This window comes from Thunnus albacares, chromosome 24, assembly GCF_914725855.1.
Source record: "Thunnus albacares chromosome 24, fThuAlb1.1, whole genome shotgun sequence".
Classification (NCBI taxonomy): domain Eukaryota; kingdom Metazoa; phylum Chordata; class Actinopteri; order Scombriformes; family Scombridae; genus Thunnus; species Thunnus albacares.
Window position 1 is genome coordinate 5,155,393 of NC_058129.1, and position 25,339 is coordinate 5,180,731.

The 25,339-nt window shown below is 40.6% G+C and overlaps 1 protein-coding gene across 2 annotated transcripts; it reads right to left on the minus strand.

Annotated features, from left to right (window-relative positions):
• Positions 1–261: 261 nt before the first annotated feature.
• LOC122976181 (rho GTPase-activating protein 20-like) lies at positions 262–23,608 on the minus strand. 2 transcript variants are annotated; one of them, XM_044344488.1, is made up of 16 exons: positions 22,731–23,608; positions 18,325–18,410; positions 14,310–14,483; positions 13,981–14,130; positions 13,285–13,326; positions 13,112–13,196; positions 12,937–13,014; positions 11,799–11,865; positions 10,787–10,981; positions 10,527–10,699; positions 10,022–10,186; positions 9,314–9,426; positions 8,923–9,115; positions 7,905–8,019; positions 6,871–7,781; positions 262–3,088 (listed from the first exon to the last, which is right to left on the minus strand). In XM_044344488.1, exons 1-16 carry the CDS (start codon positions 22,800–22,802, stop codon positions 2,282–2,284), a joined length of 3,426 nt encoding a protein of 1,141 aa, XP_044200423.1. In that variant the 5' UTR covers positions 22,803–23,608; the 3' UTR covers positions 262–2,281. The 2 variants fall into 2 exon arrangements, with proteins under 2 accessions (XP_044200423.1, XP_044200424.1); XM_044344489.1 differs by lacking the exons at positions 18,325–18,410; positions 22,731–23,608 and adding an exon at positions 15,027–15,543.
• Positions 23,609–25,339: the final 1,731 nt, after the last annotated feature.

A 25,339-nucleotide genomic window follows, 5' to 3' on the forward strand; every position in this document is an offset into this window, starting at 1 on the left:
ACAAAGTATGTATACCCCCACTGTTATTGGTTTGATCAGATCTTTCATGTAACCATGTAACTTCATCATGTGATTGTACATAGTTAGAGCACACACATATATATCTGTGTATAGAGTGAAAAATAATGTAATAAAAAAAAAATCACATTTCTAACGGCGTGTTGAACTGTTGGTCTGTAAGTGTCAAATATGTTGTTTGGGTAAAAAAAAAAGATGAATCACCTTTTTATTATACTTTACTAATAATCACAATAATCAGGATTTCACTCGTATGTCATTTATTTGCAAAGTTTTAGACTCATTAATACAGCATATGAATACATAGAAAGGAGGTGTAGACAATAGAAAGCAACAGTCTCGTGGCCTATTTTAAAAGTTTAAGCTGCATAAAATACAAAGCTTGAAAAACATGAAACGCAAACCAGTATAGCAGTTTTCCCTCTCAGGGGGATCGATCGTATTTACATAATAGAAACACCGGGACAAGATGTGATTCATTCAAATCAATACAGGCTTTTGTGAAAACCATATTGTTGGCAACAAATAGAAAAAAACAAACCTGCTAATCACGCTACCGCAAGACAAGTTAACCTGTAATGTAAGAGCTTATACAGAGAAGCGTTTTGAAATGTTCATCCTTTAAAATCTAGTGAAAACCTTAAGAAACTGTTTATTATTTATGACCAAATATCTAAAGAGTGAAGATTTATTGCAACTAGCAAAAGCAAAAATGTCTGAGTGGCATCTAGGAAAGTCAGTTCAATAAAGTAGCGCTGCAGCTTTATTTTATTACCAATTATCTCTCAATTATGCCATTGAAACCACAAAATATTCACATTTTTAGAAGCTTTAATCCAATGAATTGAATATCAAAATATCTGCTGATAAATTTTGTCATTCAATTAATTGTTGCAGCTCTACAATAATGATATTCCTTTACAGTTGTCCTCCATATAAACACTGTAGTTGGCAAAAAGCAGCATAGACTTCACAAAAGAAGAATTACTATAAAAAGGCTAAATAGTGAATAATCAATGACCTTAATCTATAAAACTAAACCTGTTCAAATTATGAATATATTTCTGTAAGTTAAGCTGCTAACAATAAGCTGAAGTGATGGTTGTGAATTAAATCCATATTTATGATTTGCATAAACAAGTTGTGATGTGATGTTGTGACTAATTATACACTGACTGGGTGTAAAACGCTAAAGCAAAATGCAGTTCTATGCATAGTCACAGTGTTTATCCAGGCTGCATTTAAACTACAGGCCAAGTGATCAAAAAAAACAATATACACTTAATTATATCCCATAATTAACTGTGTCTCCTATTAATTATGTTCATATGCAACTATTGTGTGTTAACTTTTAATTAAGGGTCAATGCAGGAAAAGCAACGCAATAGTGTTGTAAAACATCTTTAAACAAGAACCAGGTTGCATCGTGTTTAATTAGAAGTGATCAGTGTTGACATACAATCCTTTAACTGGAAATTAATAAGAATAAAACATGAAAAATATGCAAAATAATTGTGTATGAACTTGCTTTAATGGAGAGACAGAATGTTGAGAATAATCTGGTGAGACTGTTTGTACTATATACTGTCAGTTTCTAGCATAAATCAGATTTCAATGTCCAAACATAATGCAGCTTTGAAAGTAGAAATATCAAATGAAATCTTAAATAAGCTACCAGTCATTAATAAAAGAGATTCTACTTGTTCACAATGGGGAAAAAAAGGCAAAACCGGGTAATTTCTAATTGGCAGGTTTCAACTTTGGCCTGATATAGTTTAAAAACACACAAGTGACATTGCTCACACAAAACCCATAGATCAAGATCAGATAGAAATTTAACTATGCGTTAACATTTGATACCTAATTATGCATTAATATCTGATACCAAAACTATCTGTTAGCGATTAATGTTACAAAATAGGACTCTTTCTGCGCGTGACATTCAAACAAAAATCAATCTTGTTCCCTCAATGGCAATAAGCTCTAGGCAAAGTTTAAAATGTACTTATGTTTCTCATGCATTTAAAAAGTCTACACTAAGGCATTTAGGATCTAATGAAACACCGACAAGCAGTCAATTTTAAGGTGATGAGTGTAATAACTACTGTTAACTCATATTTTTACAAATATTGTGACTGTAGATTGTTCTGGTAGGACTTGGGGAAAGTCAGTGAGGGTCATTTTGAAAGCTGCAGTATGTGTTGCATTTGATTTGTGTTGTTGCATGTATGAAATGTAATTCATCTCCAGGTTATAGTCAGAATCAGACATAGGATTCTTCAGCAAACAGAAGCTGGTCAAAGTCTGGCTCTGCTGTGGGATCACTGCATCTCTTCAGCCACTCCCTGCGACTCTCCACCACGCCCAGTGTCACCTTCTGGCTGCTCTGGGGGTTACTGCGCGGGTGAGAGGAGAAGTAGTCCCTCACTGCTTTGGTGGCATAGGGCGAGAGGCAGAAACGGGACTCGGTCGTCCCTCCTTGTGAATCCGCTTCTGAAGCCTTCAGTCCTGGGTCGCTGGGCAGCCTTGCCCGGGCGAGGGTGGCGGTCCGGTCCACGACCTGCTGTCCAGGCTCTGACCCCCGCCGCTGGTAGAGCCTCACATTGCTCGCCTCTTCTACAGACTTGTGTCGTTTGAACAGAGACAGGGAAGGCCCACTCTGCTTGTAAAATAGTAACGGTGATGGCTGCTTCACCTCGTTCACTTCGCTTTCTGCTGCACGCCTCTGGTTGGTGATGTCACTGCCGGTGTTGGCGTTGACGTCGCTGAGCTGCCTAACGGTCATGGAAGAGTCTGAGGAGAGGAACCAGGGGGATTTTGGAAACTGGAGGCTTCCTGTAGAACGGTGGTGGGAGGGGGGGCTGGTGTGGTCCTGCTTGAGGACTCGAGGCTTGTGGGGCTCCTTGCGAGACCTCCCCCTCACATGCCCCCCTCCTGCATCTTTGGTGGCTCTGCAGGTTTTGGGCTTGGGTTGGTTGCTGAGGGTCGGTTTTTCTCCTCCCCTTTCACCTGTTTTTCCTTTGTCTGGGATGAGTTTTCCAAGTGTGATGGTCTTATCAGTGGGTCCTCCCTGTTTGTAGAAACATACACTAGTTAGATGTGTCTTTGCATTGATAATTCTTTATCTTTGAGAACAATGTATTATTGTTGCTGTGGTTCAGACAGTTGATGTTATTTGCTTCTGATGTTCAGTCCGTCTCTCGCTTAGGATCCTCGCTGTTTCACCAACTTACTGTTCCCCACAGCTGTTGTAAGGTCTGTCTAATAGCACTCTAGTCTTCCTCACTCACTGGCAGAGGCCCCATCTTTGCTTGTACCAGCAGAGATTTTAAGTTGTTCAATGGTTTATGGTTAGTGATGATTCCTTGTGACTTGATCATTCTCAGTAGATGTTCTGATAGCTCAGTCCAGTCCCACTGTGATGCTACTGGTGGTCCCGTTGTGTAAGGTGTGTGTCATAGTTTTAAGGCAGAGCAGGATTTTAATCTTGCATTCCTTAGCTGTTGGCTCAGAGTACCTTCGGGCATGCTGCACCTCCTCCCGTCTGTCCTCCTCCATGCAGGTAGGTCTTTACCACTGATCTTGTGTTGTAAGTGGTGGTTACAGTTGAAATTGAGGTGTTGTTTATGGACGAGGTTCCTGTACCCTGCAGTCTTAAATCTTCTGTCATGTCGCAGGTATCTAGGAACGGCAGCTTACCTGTTGTTACTTGCTAGTAAGTCTGTAGTGTGGGTGAATACTGTTGATCAAGTTGAACAGTGCAGTTTAGTGAACGTGTTGTCCTCGCACCAATGCCAGATGTCAGGTGGGGTGGATAGTTGGAGCAGTTTGTTCAAAATATTCTATGTTCAGTTTAGCGACAGTGGGGATGATGGTTGTGCGTTTAGTTTGTTAGTTAAAAATCAATTTGTACATGAAGTATGTTGTCTGGACATATCTCCAGCAGTTGGATGATACAGTCCAAGTTGAGGCTGGTTCCGTCTTTCCAGCAGATGTCTCATGTTAGCTGTTGTCTAATGACCGTAACTGCTTCCTCAGTGGGAATGCTGGTAACCAGTGCACTGACATCAAGATGCCAGTCTCTGTGAGGAGAGCGCCTCCATGTCCCACAGTTCTTGTTATGACGTTTGTGCATGTCACCAAGGCACTAGTGACATTGGCTAGAAATGTAGCTGACTAATGGCGATACTACCAATGGTGGAGACGGTGAGTGTGAGGGGTACCTTGGTTTATGTACGTCTTGTGCTGTTAGTTACAGATTTTTCCTGAGTTTGTGAGAGATGATTTCTTTCTCCTGCCACTCTTAGGGGATCACTACAAGCTTAGCCTTGTATTGCTGTGTAATATAGGTTTTGTTATTACTCAGGAGCATTTGACTTAAGTTTCATACATCGCGGTATCCACTACAGCTGTTAGCCCCACTTTGTTCTCCAGCAGGATGGTGATGAAGTGACAACTTCATCACCATCCTGCTAGCAGACAAAGTGAAGGTAACAGTCGTAATGGATAACTGCATTGATGAAAGGTTAAATGCTTCTGGGTGATATCAACATCTTTTGTTAAACTTAAGTCAGTTCCAACACAGCAATACAAGACTAAGCTCAAAGTGATCACATAAGAGTGGCAGGAGAAAGAAATCATCTCTCACAAACTCAGGAAAAAGCTGCAACTAACAGCACAAGACGTACATAAAACCAAAGTATCCCTCACACTCACCGTCTCCTCCATTGGTGGTATCACCATCAGTTAGCTATATTTCTTGCCAACGTCACTTGTCCCTTGGTGACATGCACAAACGTCATAACAAGAACTGTGGGACATGGAGGCGCTCTCCTCACAGAGACTGGCATCTTGATGTCAGTGCACTGGTTACCAGCATTCCCACTGAGGAAGCAGTTATGGTCAGCTAACATGAGACATCTGCTGGAAAGACAGAACCAGCCTCAACTTGGACTGTATCATCCAACTACTGGAGATATGTCCAGACACAACATCCTTCATGTACAAATTGAGTTTTAACTAACAAACCAAACGCAAAACCATCATCCCCATTGTCGCTAACCTGTTCACAGAATATTTTGAACAGAATTCTCTGACTAGCCCCCACCCAACATGACATCTGGTATTTGTATGAGAACAACACATTCACTGAGGACAGCACTGTTCCAACATCGACAGTAGTGACCCACACGTCAGCATTACTAGTGAGCAAGAACAGTGTTAAGCTTCTGTTCCTACACACCTGCTGTCATGTCACAGGAGGTTAAAGACCATTGTACAGGAAACCCACGTTCATACCTCAAGTTTAACTGTAACCATCACTCACAACATAAGAGATCAGTGATGAGGACAGAGGGGAGGTTGTGCAGCAATCCCAGGGGGAGACTGAGCCACCGCCGCTAAGGAATGGATGAATTAAAATCTTATGACACAACAGGGACCACCTTCATCCAAGTGGGACTCATACGGACAGGCTTTATGGACATTTAGTGAGAATTTTGAAGTAACAGGAAGTCAGCACTTACCACAAACCCTGTAACGTCTTAAAATCTCTGCTGATGTAACAAAGATCGGATCCCCCCCAAGACGAGTCGTCTTGAGTCAGAAAGGATCCTGGACGACAGAATGACTGAAGACTGGGAGCAGATAACAGCTGTCTGAACAAGCCAAAACCCATCACAGCATCAACTTGGAAGGGGTCAAAGGTCATCGACCAAGAGCCAGCTGACAGCCAGAAAAAGGTCAAGGAGGCCTTTTGATACCAGAGACCATCCATGAACCAAGACAGTGATGTTCTCCTGCCATATATGAAGACTTGGTGTCGCAGGACTGAGAGGACACCTGAGACAGCTCTGATCACTGACTGTGTGACACAGTTAAACTCTGAATCATCAGTAAATAGACTTTTTAGCTGCTAATAAAGTTCAGTAGAAACACTGGAATTACCTGTACAACATTTCTCACATGTAAATTCAGCATAAAGTACATTTCCACAGCACAAGCTCCATTAATACATAAACAGTCACTTACACTCACCTCTCTGCTGCTCTAATGTTGCCTTTAACAGAAATACTATTTAATGTTGCCTTTAACAGAAATACTATTTAATTAACTAATGAATTCCAATCCTTTCACCTCTGCTGTTTGTTTTCAGAGAGCTGTTAAATGAATGTGAAACTCAAAACTTCCTGCAGCTGTTTGAAATTAAAAGGAAACGGCTAGAAATAAGTGAAAACAGTATTTCTGTTAAAGAAACTGAGCAGCAGAGTATGTTGTGTACTTGATGTCAAATCTATCATACATCAGGTAAAAAGGTGCATTAACAGCAAATTAAAACGGGTAATTTGAAATAAAAGCCTGGCGGTTATTTGAACCATGTGTACATTCATATTTATAGAATGAAAGCAACAGATAAATGTTACAAATGCAATACATTAGATAAGACTGGAATACAGACAAGCTGTACAATCAACCACAATCATATTTCAATCATAATTTCATTAAGTCCAAAATGACATTGTAATGTTGCGAATAGTTCATATTCAAATACATGTGATTTACTGTGTAAAAACTAGACAAAAGCAGTAAATCTTAACATTTAAGAAGCTAGAACTAATGAATGTTTGGTAATATATCTTGATATTAAAATTGTTAATTTTCCGTCAATTGATTAGCTTATAATTTCAGCACCAATTGTGTAAATGATTCTTATTACTCTTACACTATTAATTTAACTGTTTATTTGATGGATAAGTTGAGTACTTAATATATTTTGTTTCTACATAATCTGCAGCTCTAGTCTGACATAACGCCCCTTCAGTGCAATAATAGGGTAGTTAATATTTTACTCACCCCAGTCTTGTCCTCTTCTTCCTTCTCCAAGTTGTCTTGTTGGGTTAGTGACAGTCTGCGGTCTTTCTTCAGCCAAGAGTTTGGGTGGAGGCCCCTGCAGCCTTTTAAGGTCCCCCAGTTGAGTGGTTCTTTGGGGGGAGAGTCTTTTGGACCAGTCCCCTGGTCTGGGTGTCCACTGGAGGTCAGAGCAGAGCTTACAGTGAAGGATGCTGAAGAGACAGACAGGGAGGAGGAGGTGGAGGGCACATGTGTCTTGGGTGGGTTAGGCCCCCGCCTGGTTGCCCAGGCGTGGTTGCTGCTGAGGGAGTCGAGAGAGTCCAGGGAGGAGCGGGTTGGTACAGGAGAGTTGGGGGTAGAGGAGAAGCTGGAGGAGCTCGCTTCCAGAGCTGCTGAACTCACACCAAGCAGGTTTAACCCGGACTCGCCTCCGCTTCTCCTGCCCTGACCTCTGGAGTGTGTGTGGCTGCTAGGCTTCTTGGAAAGCTCTTCATCACTATCTTCATCCTCACCAGTGGCACCATCAGTGCTCCCTGAAACACACGGCCGAAACTTGGTCGCATACGCTATAGCGGGCTCTGAGCGCCGCCGTAGTCTGTGGCGACCATCCAGGGACAGGGAGTCCAGGGTGGAGGAGGTGTCCACGGTTGGTACGTCGTGGCAGGAGAGGTCGGGGTCCTGTCTCCTGCCTCTGGTTCTCCCCAGCGGGCTTAAGTTAGTGTGGGTGTGGTGTCTATCTGGGTCAGCGTCTTGGTCAAGGTCGCTGAATGTGAGGATTGACTCCAAGCTGCCTTGTAGTGGTTTGGATGGAAGGCGCCTCCTGCTGCAGAAGCCTGGTGACCCGCCGCTGCTGTTGTCCAACTCGTTCTCTGGACTGTCGTAGGACGAGTCTGTCAGAGGGTAAACCCAGGAGTCTAATGAACCAGAGGAAGGACAAACAGGTCATCAGTTTATGCACAACAAAGAATAAGACAGATGTAAGAAGACTTAATAACCAAAATTAATTCACATTAAACACTGTGTGCTCTATTTTGTACCTGATCCTATCTCCTCAGTGTTGGGTCTTTGTGGCGGTCCTCCAAACAGGGAGGAGGGATCCTCTCCCAGAATCTGCTGACAGTGTTCGATCATAAACTTCACCAACTCACAAACCTGCAGCAGGCGAGAGGAACAAAGAGATAAAGACTGATACTCAACCAGTAACAACTGAGGTTCAAGTACATCAACAGTGTAACAGTAGTTGCAGCATTTCTCAATGTGTTCAAGGCTGCATCGAAGCGCTCCGTCTCTTTCCATCTCCTGCTTTCAGCATTTAAAGTGCGTCATTCCTGAGCAGGCGTTTGTGTTGCCGTGCTAAAAACACCAACACCTTTTACAGAACGTTATCTCCTTTTGTTTCCATCCCGCCACATTTCAAACACTCTTTCTAAATTCAGACGTTTATCCTTTTCCATAAAGCTGATTTGAAACATTCCTGTGAGAAAAGCTTGATGGTTTAATGGTGTTAACAATACACTGATTAACAGGAATTAACAAACACAAATATCTTGTTCCAAAAATAACATTCGGTTGACACCTCAGGCAGCTCAAGCACCTTCAGTGCCAACAAGCCGGTATCTTTTTTTAAACAATGTGTTTTTTCCATTATCCCTTATTTAAAAATTCAAATGTCCAAATTGGAGAATAGAGGAAGTTGTTTTGATCTCAGGACATATGGTTCAGCAGGTGACGTTGGAATTTGGCATTTTCTTGGGATAGCAACCTCTGTGCTGCAGACAAAACTAACAAACTTCTTTGTTACTGAGCTGTGAGACGGCGAAGACAGATTTATTTTATTGTGTTGCAACGTTATAATAACCCTGGCATCAAATTCATTACAGCAGAAGAAGCCAAATTTACAGTGGTCAACTCCATCTAGGTCAAATTCCACAATGTATTAGCTGCACACTCATCCTACTGCAGGTTTTTAAGGTGGCTGTTTTCTCAGACCCTTTTTTTCTGCATTTAACCTGAGTTTTCTCTCATCTTCAGCTACATTATCAATCCATATCTTACCTTTTTCGCGCCTTCGCCCTCCACCTCAGGGTTACAAGGTGCTCCAGGAGGCCAAAGCATGCTGGGAGCGATGCACACTGCTAAATTAAAACTGGTCATCTGATTCTCCTGGGCGTTGCTCTCGATGCCGTGCAGCATGGCCAACAGGTAGCGTAGCAACAGGCTGTTGTGTTTGGGTAGCCGACAAATCATCCTGCAGAAAGAGAAGAAGAAAATAAATAAATGACAGCATTTTATGTCCTGACGTTTACTTTGTGTGTGCACAATATGCCTCTGTGAACTTATTGTTGGTGGATATTTAAAACCAGTAGAAGCCTAACATCTTACAATAATGAACAAAACGGCATCAGCTGAAACTAAACCGGTACAGCACCAATAAAGAGAATGTTACCTGTTGACGTCCTGCACCTGTTCTTCCTCCTCGTCATCTTCGTCCAGCACGTCCATCCATTCTTCATGCAGTTCAGAGCACAGCAAGCTGCCCGGGATGCTGCGCAGGAAATCCTGAAAACATGCACACAGATCAGACCAGTGTCTTCTGACATGATGTCTTTACATGTATCATTCTGAATAAAAAAATAACACACAAATGATTGTTTATTGCTTCATTTTGTTCCTGAAAACTGAGTTTTGGTTTACTGTATTGGTGTAAGACACTTATCACTGTGACATTAGGTCATGATATTGCCATTAACACGACATAGTTGAAGCAGAATCTCTGTCATCTATGCAGATAATAAGAGATCCAGATTACATTAACGAGCTAGTCTAGGCTGCTGGTGTGAACAGCTTGTCCTGCTAACGTAGCTGCATAGTCTGTCACACTGAGGCCGAGGAGGATAGAAGCAGATTAAATTTCACAAATGTGGGTCAATGAGGTGTTAACACATGATATATGTACACAAGCATGAACACAACACACACAACCAAAGACCATTTCACCTTGATGCTGTTAATTATTTCTCAAGATAAACAGGTAGGTCAGTTCCATCTGAATCTGGGCTGAGATAAAGCTCTCGGGTTTTATTCTATTGTGATTTAATGGAGCAGCAGCTTCTTTTAAACTAAGATGTACACACACATATACACAAGCTGATACCTTAAAGATTCCGGCTATGATGAAGGCGTGGTCACGTGACAGAGGAAGTTGAAACTCTCCGGCATCCAGAGAGTCCCGCAGCTCCCTGACAGCCCGAGCCCCCGCCGGCCGACGGAAGATCCCCCGAGTCCAGGGACCCTCGTGGTACAGAAACGTCAGCATGTCCTGGTGAGGAAGAGCAAACACGGGGAGTCATGAAACCAAAGAGTATAGTACAGATTTATTCCTCAAAGGAGGACACAGAAAAGGTGATTTACAGAGCAGATTTATAAGCTGTAGCAGAAAAATAATTTTGTCTGCAGATGCATTGCATGATGGGATTGATCGTGCTGCCATCTGCGGACACTTTAGAAGATTTTGGCTCAGCTTTGCATGTTTTAATTTGAAAAATTAATCTTGCTTCTTACTCTACTATCAAAGACTTTCAATACAATCTGAATAAAAGCTTCAGCAACAAGTGGAGGCAGTAAATCTGAGTTGCTGCTGTTTGATTGTGCTCACTCACCATCACTGGCTTTGGCAGAGCGTCCTCTATGCACACAGCGCTGAGCGGCTGGCCGAACAAGCAGCCACGAGCGGTGCCGGCGAGGGATAACTCGTTGAGGTGAGAGGAGGAGCCTCGCCAGAAGGCCCAGTTGATGAGTGAACGCCGCCTTTTAAACGGCTTCTGAGAGAAATCTGAAAAGACAACAAAAGGGAGTAAACGCTTAATGATCCGTTTTAAATTTCTTTTTTAAATGAATAATCCTCACTGTAATTTCTCACCTGCAAACACGTGCTGTTGGAGCGTCTCGACGGGGCGGGGCTTCAGGATGAACTGACACTGCTTGTACACCTGCAGCTGCTCCACCTGCATCGCCTTCTGTCTGTCCGCGGGTGAAGCAGCTGCGTCCCCGCTGCCTCCATGAGACGACGTGGGTCTCACATGACTCATCTGGATACTGAAGGGATACTCATGACCTGAAACGGAGAAGAGGAAACGGTATCACTCCCTGCAGGCTCGACATAGTTGTTAAAAAAGCGGCGACGGCACCGTAACATCACGTTATCAGTCGGTGTTCCCTCTGTGACCCCTCACGTCCCTCTGCAGGAGCTCGATCACACAACGCACACACTCTTCTCTGGGAATAAATGGTGGCAGTGTGTCTAAAATAACATCTCACCAATGTGTGGAGGCTCATGGGTTTCTGCCCTCGAGAGAGCGACAGAGAAGCATAAAGAGATGTTTGTGTGGAAATTTGTTGAGGTGAAGTCACTGAATCACACAGCTTGTTCAGGAAACTAATTCTGCTCAGGTGCAGGAATTTTAGGGGAGAATGTCTGCATCATTTTGTCAAACTAGTCTGATATTATAAAACACTAATCTCACTATCTGATGCCTTGTTGTCTCCATGACAACCCTGAAGCCCCTCAAAGCAAGACTGGACTAAATTTTTGTATTCATATCCTAAATCTCTTTATTTTTTTTTCAAGGGCTGCACATAGAAGTGTTATAAGTTGGATTCACAAAACTCAGGGGATATGACAGATATCTAATATCTAATATGGTCTGTCTAGTCATATTCATTCAGATTAAGGCGTCAAATGATTTTTTGACTCGTACGACAGGTCTGGACCACTCTTGAATTTAATTTGTATCTAAGAGAAAATTCTTACAATTAGAAAAACTGGTGAATGCCACAAATTTTCTTAAAACACACGTTTGTGCCACTTATGAACAAATCTGCTCATATTACTGGTTCTTGCTCATGAGGCTCATTCTGTTAGACTCACTGACCGATTAGAGGATAGGGGGTGTTGTCCCTCTTGGAGATGACCCACAGCTGGTAGTCTTTCACGTTTCCCTGAGAAAAAAACAGAGACCACAATAATTAGGGAACTTGACAACACTCAACTTTATGAAGCCTCAGAAAGACAGTTTGTTGCTCTCAGTGGGTTTGGGCTGGTTGGTAGGAAAGTGTTGGTGCAGCTGAACTTGTGTGACATCAGGAGGTTCATTCCATTCTCCTAATTCTTCTTACTGTCCTCACTCCTCTAATCTGGCCTGTGACCCTGAAACTGAGCGGGGTCTGTCATCATCGAGGATGTTTTCTTAAATGAGTCTTGGAGGAGAGAGGAGGAACAGGTGGTGGAGGAAGTTCTGTAAACGACCCTTGATCAGTATGTCTTTATTGATTGGGCAACTGATCTGATGGGACAGTTGAAGTGACAGCTGGTTGCTGTGGAAACAGCCCTGTAATATTAATATTAATCCCTGACTGTAATACTGTATATTAGGGAAAGAGTAACTGCAATGTTTTTTGTCTTATTCATAAAATAAAAAATGATTACGTGTGTTCAATCTTAATCAAGAATAAATGCATTTCATTTTTAAAATCTTTTTTTTTTTTTTACAGGGGCAACGCACATGAATCAACATCATCATCACTGTAAAGTGCTAGCGTTAGCCAAAAGGCTCATTTTCAACTGTTGTCACTTGGCTGGTTGTTAAATTAGCCATTAAATAATAAAACATTTTGGCAATTTTGTCTACATTTATTTAATATTTAATTCTTCTCTACATATTTTTCATTCCAATCGCATCTTGGCTCATTCAGAGGACATTAGGTCACCTGTCTAAATATTTGTCCCGTACAGCTGCACAGTCCTGGTTGTAACAGGTCCTGTAATATTAGTCTAAGCCTGGAAAGAACAGACCTATTAAATCTGTAGCCTTCCACAAACAAATGACATGTTTTATTTAAAGTGTCTGGCAGGGACAATCAGTACTGCAGCATCAGTCATCAGGTGTCAGATGTTTTTCTTCAAAACTCTCAGTTCATGAGGACATTTTCAGTGTTGTTTGAGGACAAAGGGTGACTCTGGTGTCCATATTCTCATTATATATATAAGCGTGTAGCTGTTTTGTTACTCACTATGATGCCAAACTGTTGCAGGGCCAGTCGGACCACCTCATTGGTTGAATCTGAGTTGCTGACAGGAAGCGTCTTGGTCTGATCAGGGGAGAGGATCAGGGTCAACAGGACATCACTCACTCTATACAACATCTGTAATATCACCTCAGTTTCAAATCTTAAAACATCAACTTACAACAGCAAAAGTATTGATCCCCTTCCCGTACACTCTGAGAGGAATGGTTTTAGGTTCTTCCTTCTCTTTCTCTTCTTTTATCAGACTGCAGAGAAAGTAAAGAGGCAGGACGACACGTGAGACTTTTATGTCTCTCACACACACTTAATGTTGATGCAGGATTCAGAGTTTACCTTTTGAGGAGGGAGAGCCATTTATCTTTCTGTTCTGTTGAGCTGTGGAGCGGAAACATCACAAATCAGTACAGTCGAGTGTGTATTCATGTGCGTGAATAAGTGAGTTGTAATACAAACTATTTTCTCAGCCCACTGGGCAACTGGCAGTGTGCTTTACGTGTTTCATGGGTCATTAATTTTTAGTGGTGTTTAAAAGGGTTTTATGAAGAATTCTGGCAGGATATGAACAGATACTGGCTGCCTTTACAATGACTTCATTGATTTTTAACAGAACGGCCTGGTGTTTTATTTATGTGCTTGGTGACAGATTCTGAATGGGGCCTCTATACAAGTGTGTATGTATCATCATGTGTGTTTAAAGTCAAGTTTACAGCTATGGTAGCATCACCAACATGTTTACTGCTGAAACATAAACACATTTAACAGCCTGTGACGTAAATCAGAGAACATGAACAAAATGTCTCATCAGACTCAGGCCAGGTTAAGGACTTCTAAAGATATAAAGATTTTTTTTGTTTTGTTTAAATCATCATCATATAAGCTAGATATGTTGAGTTTGTGTGTTTATGTGAAGATCCGCAAGTATAAATGTGTTTTTGTACATTTACAAATCTTTCAAGGTTGATTTAGCTCCTACTAGATTTACAGCAACACAAATGACGTCAAGTATCAGAGTGTGTGCGTGTGTGTTACCTAAACGTAGCGACACAGTTGCAGGTGGGCCAACCCATGACGAAGCTTCTCTCCAGGTTAGTGCTTCCCTCACACACCTCCTCCATGCAGTTTGCCATCCACATCTCACACACGTACACCTGGGCCTTCTGCTTGAAGTGGTTGGCTGACCTGGGAACCCAAAGGGAAACATAATCACTAGTGAATGCACAAACACACCTACACACTTTAATTTTAACCTTAGACCCAAGTATTAACCTAATTCACTACTGAAGGACATGAGGAGCAGCCAAAATGTTGCTAAACTGCTCCGCACTAGGATAAAAATACACAAACACACGTATGCTTACTTGGCTTTGGCAATCACCAGTATGTCGTTGAACATGAAGAGGTGTCTGTCCTGAGTCTGCATCCCGGTCTTCAACTGAGCGTGTCCATGGAGAAGAAATGACCTATCAGAACCGGTCAGGAAGGACTGGACCAATGGGCAGGTCTCTGGACACACGGGAACCAGGAAGCTCTCTCTGGAATCCAAACACATGAGCTTCATGGAGCAAAATAACTGACATATTTGATTTTACATGTTAAAATACCTTTAAGTACAATGACCAAACAACGATCTTTCCTCTCACACATACTGCAAAGTTCAGCTGATCCAAATACTCTCCAAACTGAGAATACTTTCATTTCTTTGACTTCAACATGTATATATAAATGCAGTTCAGTCCATCAAAGATTCGATAAGTAGCTTGTTTAGGCATCGATATAATGTTGTCAAAGTAATTGCCACACCTCAGTAAAATACCGTAAATGAAGACTTTTAGAAACAGATAATTTCCTCATTGGTTCAATCTCACCTGTTTACAGTAATTGTACAAATGTCTAAAAATGAATGTGGCGGAGGGTGGCGGTAATGTACCTAATACGCTGGTTGCCAACCGCTGTTATAAACCAAAAAGAAGAAGAAGAAAAATATTTTTTTTTCCAAACAGAGTGGTACATCCTGTCAGCCGAGGGGTTTCCTATCTGTGCAGCCGAACGCCGTAGCACCTCGACTATTAACTTACATCCGGACGGTCCCGGTGTTTACTCCGCAGGCTCCACTTCACTCAGCTGCCCGACAGACCCGCTGCTTCTTCCCACTTTAACTTGAATAACAAACCGGGTCTCATGGCTCCAGTTAGATCCAAACGGAGAGCCGGGGCTAGCTGGGAGGCTAGCGGAGGCTAACTGGCTGTGCTTCCTTCCAGTCATGCTGTAGCTAACGCTCCGCTAGCCTCGCAAGCGCAAGTCTGACTGACCGAATGACACTGGTCACTGGTTAGACACTGTGGTTACTGTCAGCTGCCCGACAGACCCGCTGCTTCTTTCCACTTTAACTTGAATAACAAACCGGGTCTCATGGCTCCAGTTAGATCCAAACAGAGAGCCGGGGCTAGCTGGGAGGCTAGCGGAGGCTAACTGGCTGTGCGTCCTTCCGGTCATGCTGTAGCTAACGCTCCGCTAGCCTCGCGAGCGCAAGTCTGACTGACCGAATTTCACTGGTCACTGGTTAGACACTGTGGTTACTGCCTTGTCGGCCGAGTGTCGTCACTTCCTGTATCCGTCGTTTAAACTTTAAAGCCCTTTAGCGTTTCATATAGTCTTATGGTCGTAATTTGTACTCGCACAGTGTGCAAGTAAACTATTTTTCCAGTTCGCACATATCTATTTTTAGGGGAAAATGCGAGTGAAATACTCGCACTGTAGGGCCGCGTGAATACATTATCCAGATAATGACATGAGTCTTGCTTTTACACCTGGTCTTAATAAACGCTCGTTTTCTTGATTTCACCCACATTGTGAACAGATTTCAGAATCAGAATCATGGCATGTCCCAGGTCAAGGGAGGAACTACCACGAGCGAACATTATTCATTTCTAAATCATTTTTTTACGAAGGAATACATGTCCGCTAGTAGACATTGTTTTACTTAAAAAGGAGTCACAAGCTGAAAATGTGATGGAAAGAAAAGGGCAGACAAGCATCTTCTCTTTCTCACTTCTGTCAGTCGTCCACCAAATCCCTGCAGACCTGGTTAAAAATCAAAACTCTTTGATAAGCCTCATGTGACCATGTCTACTGTCTCAAAGTACCTCTGACCACTTCTTGTAATACAGTAACTTTCTTTTGCGATAGCGTGACTGACTGGTAATGCTGAGCAGCAGCTAACTCATTGGTTCAAACCTCTCTATCTTATGAGCAGATATTTGAGGTTTACAGTGTTCGTTTATCTGACGCCATGTCTGATGGTGACGTCCCAGTGTGAACAGAAACCAATTCAGTCAGCTCATGTTTCTTATGATGGGTGGTTAGTGGTTCTTTTATTGGATTATTCACTTCAGATCTCTGTCTCTCCCTCTATTAGTTTCAGCCCCGATTTCAAAGAGTTGGAGGTGTGCAGAAATGACTTCCCTTCCCTCCCTCCTGTCTATATCATCACAAACTCACCACTGTGAATCTGTGTGGCAGTTTGCTGGCACCTTTCACCACCACATACAAAAGATCTTCCCAATACTGATATACATTGATTTAGCATGATCTCACTTTGGATTCAATAGTGAGTGATACACAATGAAGAGTGATCTTCATTATGTAAATTGTATTATGTAATTTTAAGTAGTTGGTGATTAGGAAAGCGGAGTGCAGTCCGGGGTCAGGCCACATCTAAAATCACAGTAAAACAGCACTTACATCCTTAAAATGATGCTTTTAATGGGCAAAATCTGAACAGGGAAATTGTTGATAAGTGGGATATGAATAAAAGTTTAAGTGAACATAAGTTAAATTGTTTGAAACTCTTTGATTGCTTTTTGTTTACTGGTTCTTTATCAGGGGCCTGTATCACAAAGCAAGCTGAACTTGGTCTGGCTCTCTTTGGGTTACCTGGCCTCAGTCAGCCAATTATGATGCTTGATAATTGAGATGTCCAAACTAGCTATGAGCATGTTCATATGAAAGAGGCAGAATTCTTTCTTACAAGCCAGTCACATTTAAAATGATCCACACTTCGACGTGAGCAACTTGGTGGGAGAGTTCAGTCATAAAACAGGGGCATAGACACTGCCAACACTCCTGCTCTTTGAGAGTAGGGCGTGAGGCTGATGGGTTTTGCTCAGTCAGGTGCAGGAGCTTTTTAATGAGGTTATTTCTTCTTCACTTTCCCGTTCCATATGGTCAAAGACAGAGCTATTAATAGATGCCTGATCCTCTGATAAGTCTGGTTACAGGCGGATTATCTATCCGAGTGGATTCAAAACCTTGCTCTGGACAGCACCCGGGGCATGTGTGTGTGTGTGCGTGCACGTTAGAGTCTGTGTGTGTGTGTGTGTGTGTGTGTGTGTGTGTGTGTGTGTGTGTGTGTGTTCAGGGGTTTTGTCAGAGTGGCCTGACCGCAGTGACCGCAGTGTAAGAACAAAGTCTGAGGATGACCGACTCACTTTGTTGAGCGCTGCTGATACCTGTGGTGACACTGAACATCAACTAACACCTGCTGGTAGACTAACAATACAAACAAAAGCGAGTCGGCTTTTGGCTGATCACGTTTCTTGTTTTTTATTATAGTTTAAGACAAAGGACGAGTACCAATAAGGGCCAGATTTACTAGGAGTTCTTCCGCCATGGGAGAAAAATGTGACTTTAACTTTATGCTACATAAATCTCAATGACATGACATGTAGATTACTCACACAATAAACACATCCAGAGAGCTGCATCAAATCAGTTCTTTAAAGATAAACAAACTAAACATATAATGATACATTTTTGTAGACCTAGTGCAAAATCCAATGGTTACAGTAGAAATATAAATAAAGCAATAATTATTAGTAAGCATACAATATGCAATTATTTAGTACTAAAGAAATTTGAACTTGAACTTGACCATGACTGCATTGAAAAATCCCAACATGCTTCAACTGCACATTTATTTAATGCATTTGACTGCAGTTATCTTAGTATTTTAATGAAACATCAGCTGTATCTTTACCTACACCAGCTGCACTCTGTATTACATTTGTTTGTCCCTTATTACATTAACAATATAATTATTACTAAATACTGTAATATTATACATTTATGCGTAATAAATGTTTTTTTCTTGTGTGAAGTTTAACTGTGGTTGAAGTAAACCTCATGATCACTCTTATTTATCAAACTTGGTGACTTGTGCCTGCTGAGCTCTCCTTGCATTTGGACTGTATATCAGGCAATATAAGGGGTTGAATCAGGAGCTACTGTAAATACACACATATTGCAGCCTCAAATTCATTGTAAACGTAGTAAATCTGGCCCTGAGTGTCTGAATGTAAAAATATTTCACAGTACCTGGAGAGAGTCTTGGACCTGGTGAGAGCCTTGCTGATGACCAGAGACGGGGCAGACTGACGCCGATAACTCTGAGACTTCATCCGCTAAAAGAGAAAGAGAAAGAGGGCTGAAAAAGGAGGATGACTATTCACAATTAATCTAAGTCCAAACATTGTTTGACCACTGCATTATTAACACATAACTATGACATTAGTGTATTGAGGGTGTAACAGAAAGTTGCCAAAACCTACTTTACCCGAGATCTTTTTTGGCTTCTCTTAGATTTGTTAAGACTAACATTCATCCCATTTCCAGATTACAGAGATTAAGACATCCAGGTTTAATTGAGACGATTTACACAACAAAATGGGCGCATTAAGAGACTGAGAATTTAGTTACATTTGAAGTTGTCGGCAAAAAGAAAAGGTATCTAAACGGAAAACGTCACAAAACGCTTCTCAATTTGGGTGTTACCTACCTGACACATATAGTATGTACTTCAAAGTATGGGTCAAACCTTGAGACACTGATAGTGAGCTGAGACGTCAACCATCTGATAAAATGTTTAACGCTGGAACTGAAAATGAAATTAAAATGTGTGTCTCCCTCTCATCTTTCCTCTTAGTCTCTCTAAAAAGGCTCAAACCCACAGAGAGAGGTGGACAGATTCACTCCGATCTTACGTCATGTTTATACTTTCCTCCTTCATTACATAAGCATCGTAATGTTCAACACATTCATCACAGCACAGGCACTGACCGTGGCCTCCAAAATGACAAACAGGAACAGAAGATTGAAGCAGCAGAGTTTAAACACGGGAATGTCGGAACATGAAGATTAGCCAGGTGCCAGAACACATACAGGCTGTACTTCCTTCAGTACAGAGTAGCTTCTATCTGTTTCTGCCATGACACCGCTGACCTCTCTCACACCTTAACTACTCAGTAAAACGATTTTTCTGCATATAAAATATGCTAGAAATACTCATTTTATCATACGTCCTCATTTAAGTGTTTTATTCAGTATGCTTAAGTGTTCAAATTGCCAAATTGCAGAAAATGCCCTATGATTTTCAACATTAACAACATTCATTTCAACTTTTTCTTCACTCCAACGTCATGACCAAGTCTGTAAAGTTGAAACGCAAAAACACTTAAATACTTAATTATTCCACTGTTCCCATTGTACCGCTGCTTGCAGCCATATTGAGATCCTATTTTTTTTTTCCACTGGATCCTATTATCCTGGTTTCCCCACGAGGATCATTAAAATTGCATTTAATCTAATTGTGGAGGGATTTGTGAGTGTGAAGCAGTGTGACAAACAACCATTACATAACCACAGTTCTTTCATTGTATGTAAGATTAACACACTATCATTGTGCACCGTCACCTAATAGTGTTTAATATGGTTTTTCTCTCCAGGTGGCTAAAGAGGCTGCTAGGTAATCTAACTTTTAAGATGTTTTTTGTTTTAGATACATTTGTTTTTTAGTCTATGCTTAATCTGCTCCATCATAGACCTTTTATAAACTTTTATGATTGAACTCTAAATGCAGACGCAGTTTTAATTGTCTGGATCTTTATTATCCAGACTGTAGCAGCCTTATGTGAATAAACCCGAGTGTCTGACAGCAGCCATTTACCTTGAAATGTTGTAATTAATAGCAGCCTGCAAGTAACACTGTAACTACAGTGACTCCGGGAAAAGCCAGTGTAGATTAAACAGTTCAATTCCATCATGATGGTAAAAACGGACTCCATTTGTTTCTGTTCTGCTTAGAAGAAACTGAGTCCAAATAGATGACAAAAGTCAGTGTGTCTTTATGAATTTAAACATCTAATTTCATGTTTTCATCTAGTACCATGTACCTTTTACCATGTTCACCATCTTAAATTAGAGTGTTAGCATGCTAAGATGTGCTTAATTAGCACTAAATATAAAGTACAGCTGAGACTACTGGGAATGTCCTTAGCATCGCGCTAAATAAAACTCAGGGAGTCCCAAAAGTTATCGCAATTCATCCTGACAGGAGCATGAATGTGTGTAAGAAATTAACCCCTCCAACAGTTGTTGAGACATCTTACATAAAACCAGAAATGTCAGCGTCATGATGATGGTACAAGAGGAAAAGTCAAGTTCACAAAAATCATTAGGAGTCATCCTCTGGGAATCATTAATGTCTGCACAAAATGTCATAGCAATCCATCCAATAGTTGTTGAGATACTTGAGTCTAGACCAAAGTGGTGGATCAACCGACCGACGTCAGTCACCAATCTGTCTGGAAAGATCAATCCTCCTCTACACATTTTTGACATTTCACAATGTAATATCATTGGTTTAGTCGGGTCACAGGGCGGCGGAACATTCCTTACACTCCAGCAACAACATTACAATGTTAGCTTTCAGTCCTAAAAATAAACATAAGCTAACATGGAAATATGGCTTTTCAGCTGGGAAACAAGTCTATTGACCAACAGCAGATCAGCACTAATATTACTGACTATTACAACACAAAGCAGTTTTACAGAAAAGTCATTCAAGCAAACTGTTTCCAGACAATCATAATGCCAGCAGGTGCAACAGGCCTCAAACTACTGAAACTGAGCGTTGATACTGTAACGTCCAAATCTATCTTTAAAATGCATTTAAGTGGAAAATATTATTGAAAAATGATGTAATTGCAGTTTATGAAGGTGTGGTCCAGGGCAGTAACAATAACTGACACACAGCTGCAGTGATGAGACAAACATAGACCATGATATAATCTGATTCTCACTGATGTAAAAGCTTTCTGGGCTATTTCATTAATAGGTGGAGCTGCACTTCCCCAGTGTTTACTGTATTTGCTCATACTGGCTAAAGTTGCCAGCAGAGATAAATGGTTTGGTGGAGATATATTGCTTTTCGCTATCTTTTTAAATCAGAACATACAGCTAAAAAGAAGCAGATGCTGTGTCAATCATTAATGAAAACAAGGACACAACACACACTGTAGCCTCTGCACAGTGCAGCAAGAGAGTGTCTGTACATTACCACCACTTCTGACAGCCACTAAAGAGCAGATTGACTAAATGTTAATAAACTGATGTACAAATTATTCAATTAGTCAAATACTAAAGACATCTTGAAAATCAACTTTGACTACTGATTACTAAAAAAGTTGGAAATTGATTTTCAGAATCTCAAGCTCAAGTTCTCAGTGCAGAAGCCTAAAAAAATCAAGAACCCAACTGCTGAGCTACAGTTATGCAAATGAGCTACAGTTATGTAGACAGTTGTGATTATATTTATGAATTATTCATTTATAAATACAATGATTAAATAGTAACATACACCAAACCAATATACCTGCTTTTATTAAACAATGTGGGTAATTACGTAATCATTTGCTGAAAGTGAAGTATTAAAATGAGTTGACCTTCTAGTGGTGATTGTTCAGGGGCTAATCACAGCTCAAACATGGGGAAAAATAAGCAAGACACATTTCTGAGTGAAAGGAACTTAAGTCAATTAACGCTTTATTTTAATGCCCATTTAACAGTTATAAGCAGTTTATAAACATTTTATGATTTATACTTATGACGTTAATGATGTTGTGAGAAGATATGACATTTCATGGACTAACAGATTAGTTATTCAGCTCCAATATATTACACATATGATCAAAGCTTCCTTATAAAACATGTCATTAATCAATTATAATAATTATATAAGATTATAACTGTTATATCATGAGACCAAGCATTCGTTATTTGCTTATACACCAGTAACAGCGGTGTCATGAGGACTCCTTTCCAGTATCTGCTCACTGTTTTTATGTTATAAACCGTTTATCAAGTGCTTATAAATTATATTAGAATGAAAAACACTTTATTTTAAGGAAGACGACATAAGTTTAGTTGACCAACTTTTATGTTAATGTATTTTTTTGCTATTTATCACCAATAGTTAGTGCGTTATTGATGCGTAATGATCTCCGTAGTGGTGGTACACTTCTTGCTCGGAGCGTTTGTCGGTCATCAGTCTGTGGTTACTTTACAAGCGTCTTAATTAACGGTCTCTACTGTATCCAAACACGAGCGTAGAGCCTGTTCATCCTACATTATGGTCTCATTCATCTCCTACGGCTGAAATATTCCTACTGTTTATGGTTGTCTGCGGTTAAAGTTTTCAGACTGTGTCACTGAACTCTGAACTAACCTCTCGTCCGTTTACAGTCAACTCATTGAGGCTAATTGTGAGGGAATAAACACGACATACATATTTTTCAATTGCGCGTAAAGGAGCTATGAAGAACTTTCTTTTTTTCCCCACTCAATAAAACGACCAACTAATTAAAAGCAGAACTTTCTGTATATATGCTGCAATTAACATTGATAAATTGTTATGAACATGAGTGGAGATTTTTTTAAAAACATACCCGTCCGTTGTCTTGCTGTGCGCCGCCTCGGCTGAGGCTGTCCTGTTGCTGCTGTGGAGACATGTTGTCCATTCAGCCTCCAGCCGCCCTACGGCTCACTGTGCAGCTGTCCTCAGGTGATGATGCGGGGGAGAGAGAAATCCCATTAATAACCTCCGTGTCAGGAAGAAAGAAACCATCTCAACACAAGCTGCTTAGAAGTCGCTGAAAAACTTTTAGTCTGCAGGCAGTAAGAGGAAAAACTCTGGGGAGGAAAATTCAGATGAGTTGAAAACAAAGCTGAGCTGATCCACCAGCTCTTGTCTCCTCACCATCAGTGAGAGGCTGTGCTATAACCAAAAGCACCTCCTGTCTGGATTATCACTTGCTGTGCCACTTCTTAATGCGTCTTTACGCGCATAACGGAGGCGGCGCCAATACGCTGCAAAAAATAGGTCCACCTATTTTTAACTAATTTGTTCCATTCATTGACCACACAATCACATTTTCCCCTAAAACAAACCATGAAAAAGGTGAAATTATTGGATAACATTTGTTTGCTTTGGGATTAGCTTGTTTCAGGAGGATAATTCCAGTTAAAGAATTATTTCACCCTGCTGTCCATCAATAATCTTTGTTATTCTGTGATGAAACAAGCCAGGCACCAATTCACTGGCTTCAATTCATTCTATTAGCAGTCAGACTACTAGATAACTCTGTTAGTAGATTAGATTTATGCATACATACATAGATACATACAAGCGTTTCTCAGTAGCTGGAAAAACAGAGTGACAGAATTCAGCCCATAAGGGATTCTGATCCTTCCAGTCTAATATTAAGTTGAATAAAATGCTGACTCCAACTGAAGCTGGTAAAAAATAAAATCCATGCTTGAACTGCATTCATACATATTTGTTTTTTATCTGGTTATGTATTAATGTTATTTTAAAACTGTATTAACTTTATTACATTCATTTTTTACATGTCTGACTACATTGTTTCATCAATTTTAGGTCTGTTTAAGTCAATTGTCTCAAAAGGATCCAAAAATCCTACAATTTTTTTTTTTTTAACAACTGGTGGAAAACAAAACAAAACAGATGTGATCTGACATCACTTAACCAATTAAGAAGGACAGAACAAACTGTTTTTAAAAACCAATAGGCACATTTTCAAGAAAAAGAAAACATCAAAAATACAATAAAACAGATGAAATGATGAAAAAAAACAAACGAAAAACAAAACATGAAATTAACTTGCCACTGTGGATTCTTTAACAAAAAAAAAAAGCTTTACCTGCTCTAACCTGTGGTTTTGTGCATTTCTTTCAACCTTCAAAAACCACACATGACATATGATATCACCTTCATACTTCATAACTTTGCCTAATTTTATAAGATGTTTCAGATTTCAGCTGCAAAGCATGATTAAATACAATGATATTCACATGCTCTGTGATTGCTAACAGTACTTTTAACACAGGACAGCACCTCCCAAATGTCCAACAAGTCTAATTGGTTTCCGTTATTGATCTTAACACAGTCTGTCTACCAACATCTAACAGAGTTCACCCTCTCTAGTGTCTAATTGACCCCAAACATAAGTAACATCTGTGTACATTTGTCTGTGAATCAGTTTGTCAAACTAAAGGAATATATATTTGTTCATACATAACCTATATAACATTAAATTTTTCCTTATTTGCTGTCATAACAATGCTTTATGGTCAATTCTGTATTTTGCCTTGTTTGTGGGGAAATATTCACTTTTATACTTCTCTACATAAAAAAATAAAACATAAATACTTAAAAAAATGTACTTATTTTTATACATAGAGTAATGCGGTCTGTGGGATTCAAAACAGTGAGAAAGTAAAGCCAATGACAACTAAACACAGAGTTAAATCAATAAATATGAACAAACTCAAAGCATTCCTGGGAACATTTTCCAACTCTAAACTAATACAAGTTGTTCAGATCCAACAGACAAACATGATCAGATTATGGGTCAACAGTGTGAGCCTGATGCTCACTGTCAGTGCAGTCGCTCCAGGCTCTCCATCAGTCTGAAGCCACATTATTAGATTCCAGTGTCTCTGGGAAACAGTCATGAATAGTACTGACTACAATCTAGGCCATAAGGTTGTAATGTAGGACACATACAAACCCTAAATAAAGTGATGTTCCTTCAATTTACCTTACATAAAGACACTAGTTTTGCTTTGTAATGCAGATATTAATGTTCCAAAGCTGTAATTAAACAGACAAAATATGTTGTAATGACATTAATTAACAGCAACTAACATAATGGATAGAAATAAACACCTTACCACATGAAGGAAGGAAATCTAGATGGTGTGCGCAAATTTGGCACATCTTCAAAAAGGAGAAATGACTATTGCCCCAAAATCGATTGTCCTTCTGGAAAACAGAAGTGGGCCATAAACTGGGCTAAAGAAGAACGAGGCCAGAAAGTGAAGAACAGAGACACTGAGTATTCATTCCCCAAATTGGCCACAATCAGCCCCGTTAAAAGTGGATCACTTCAATGATTACCTTCCCTCATGTTGATAATGAACAGCCTTGGGCATGGCAAAGAAAAGCAACACGCCCCTCCTCGCTGGTTCCCAT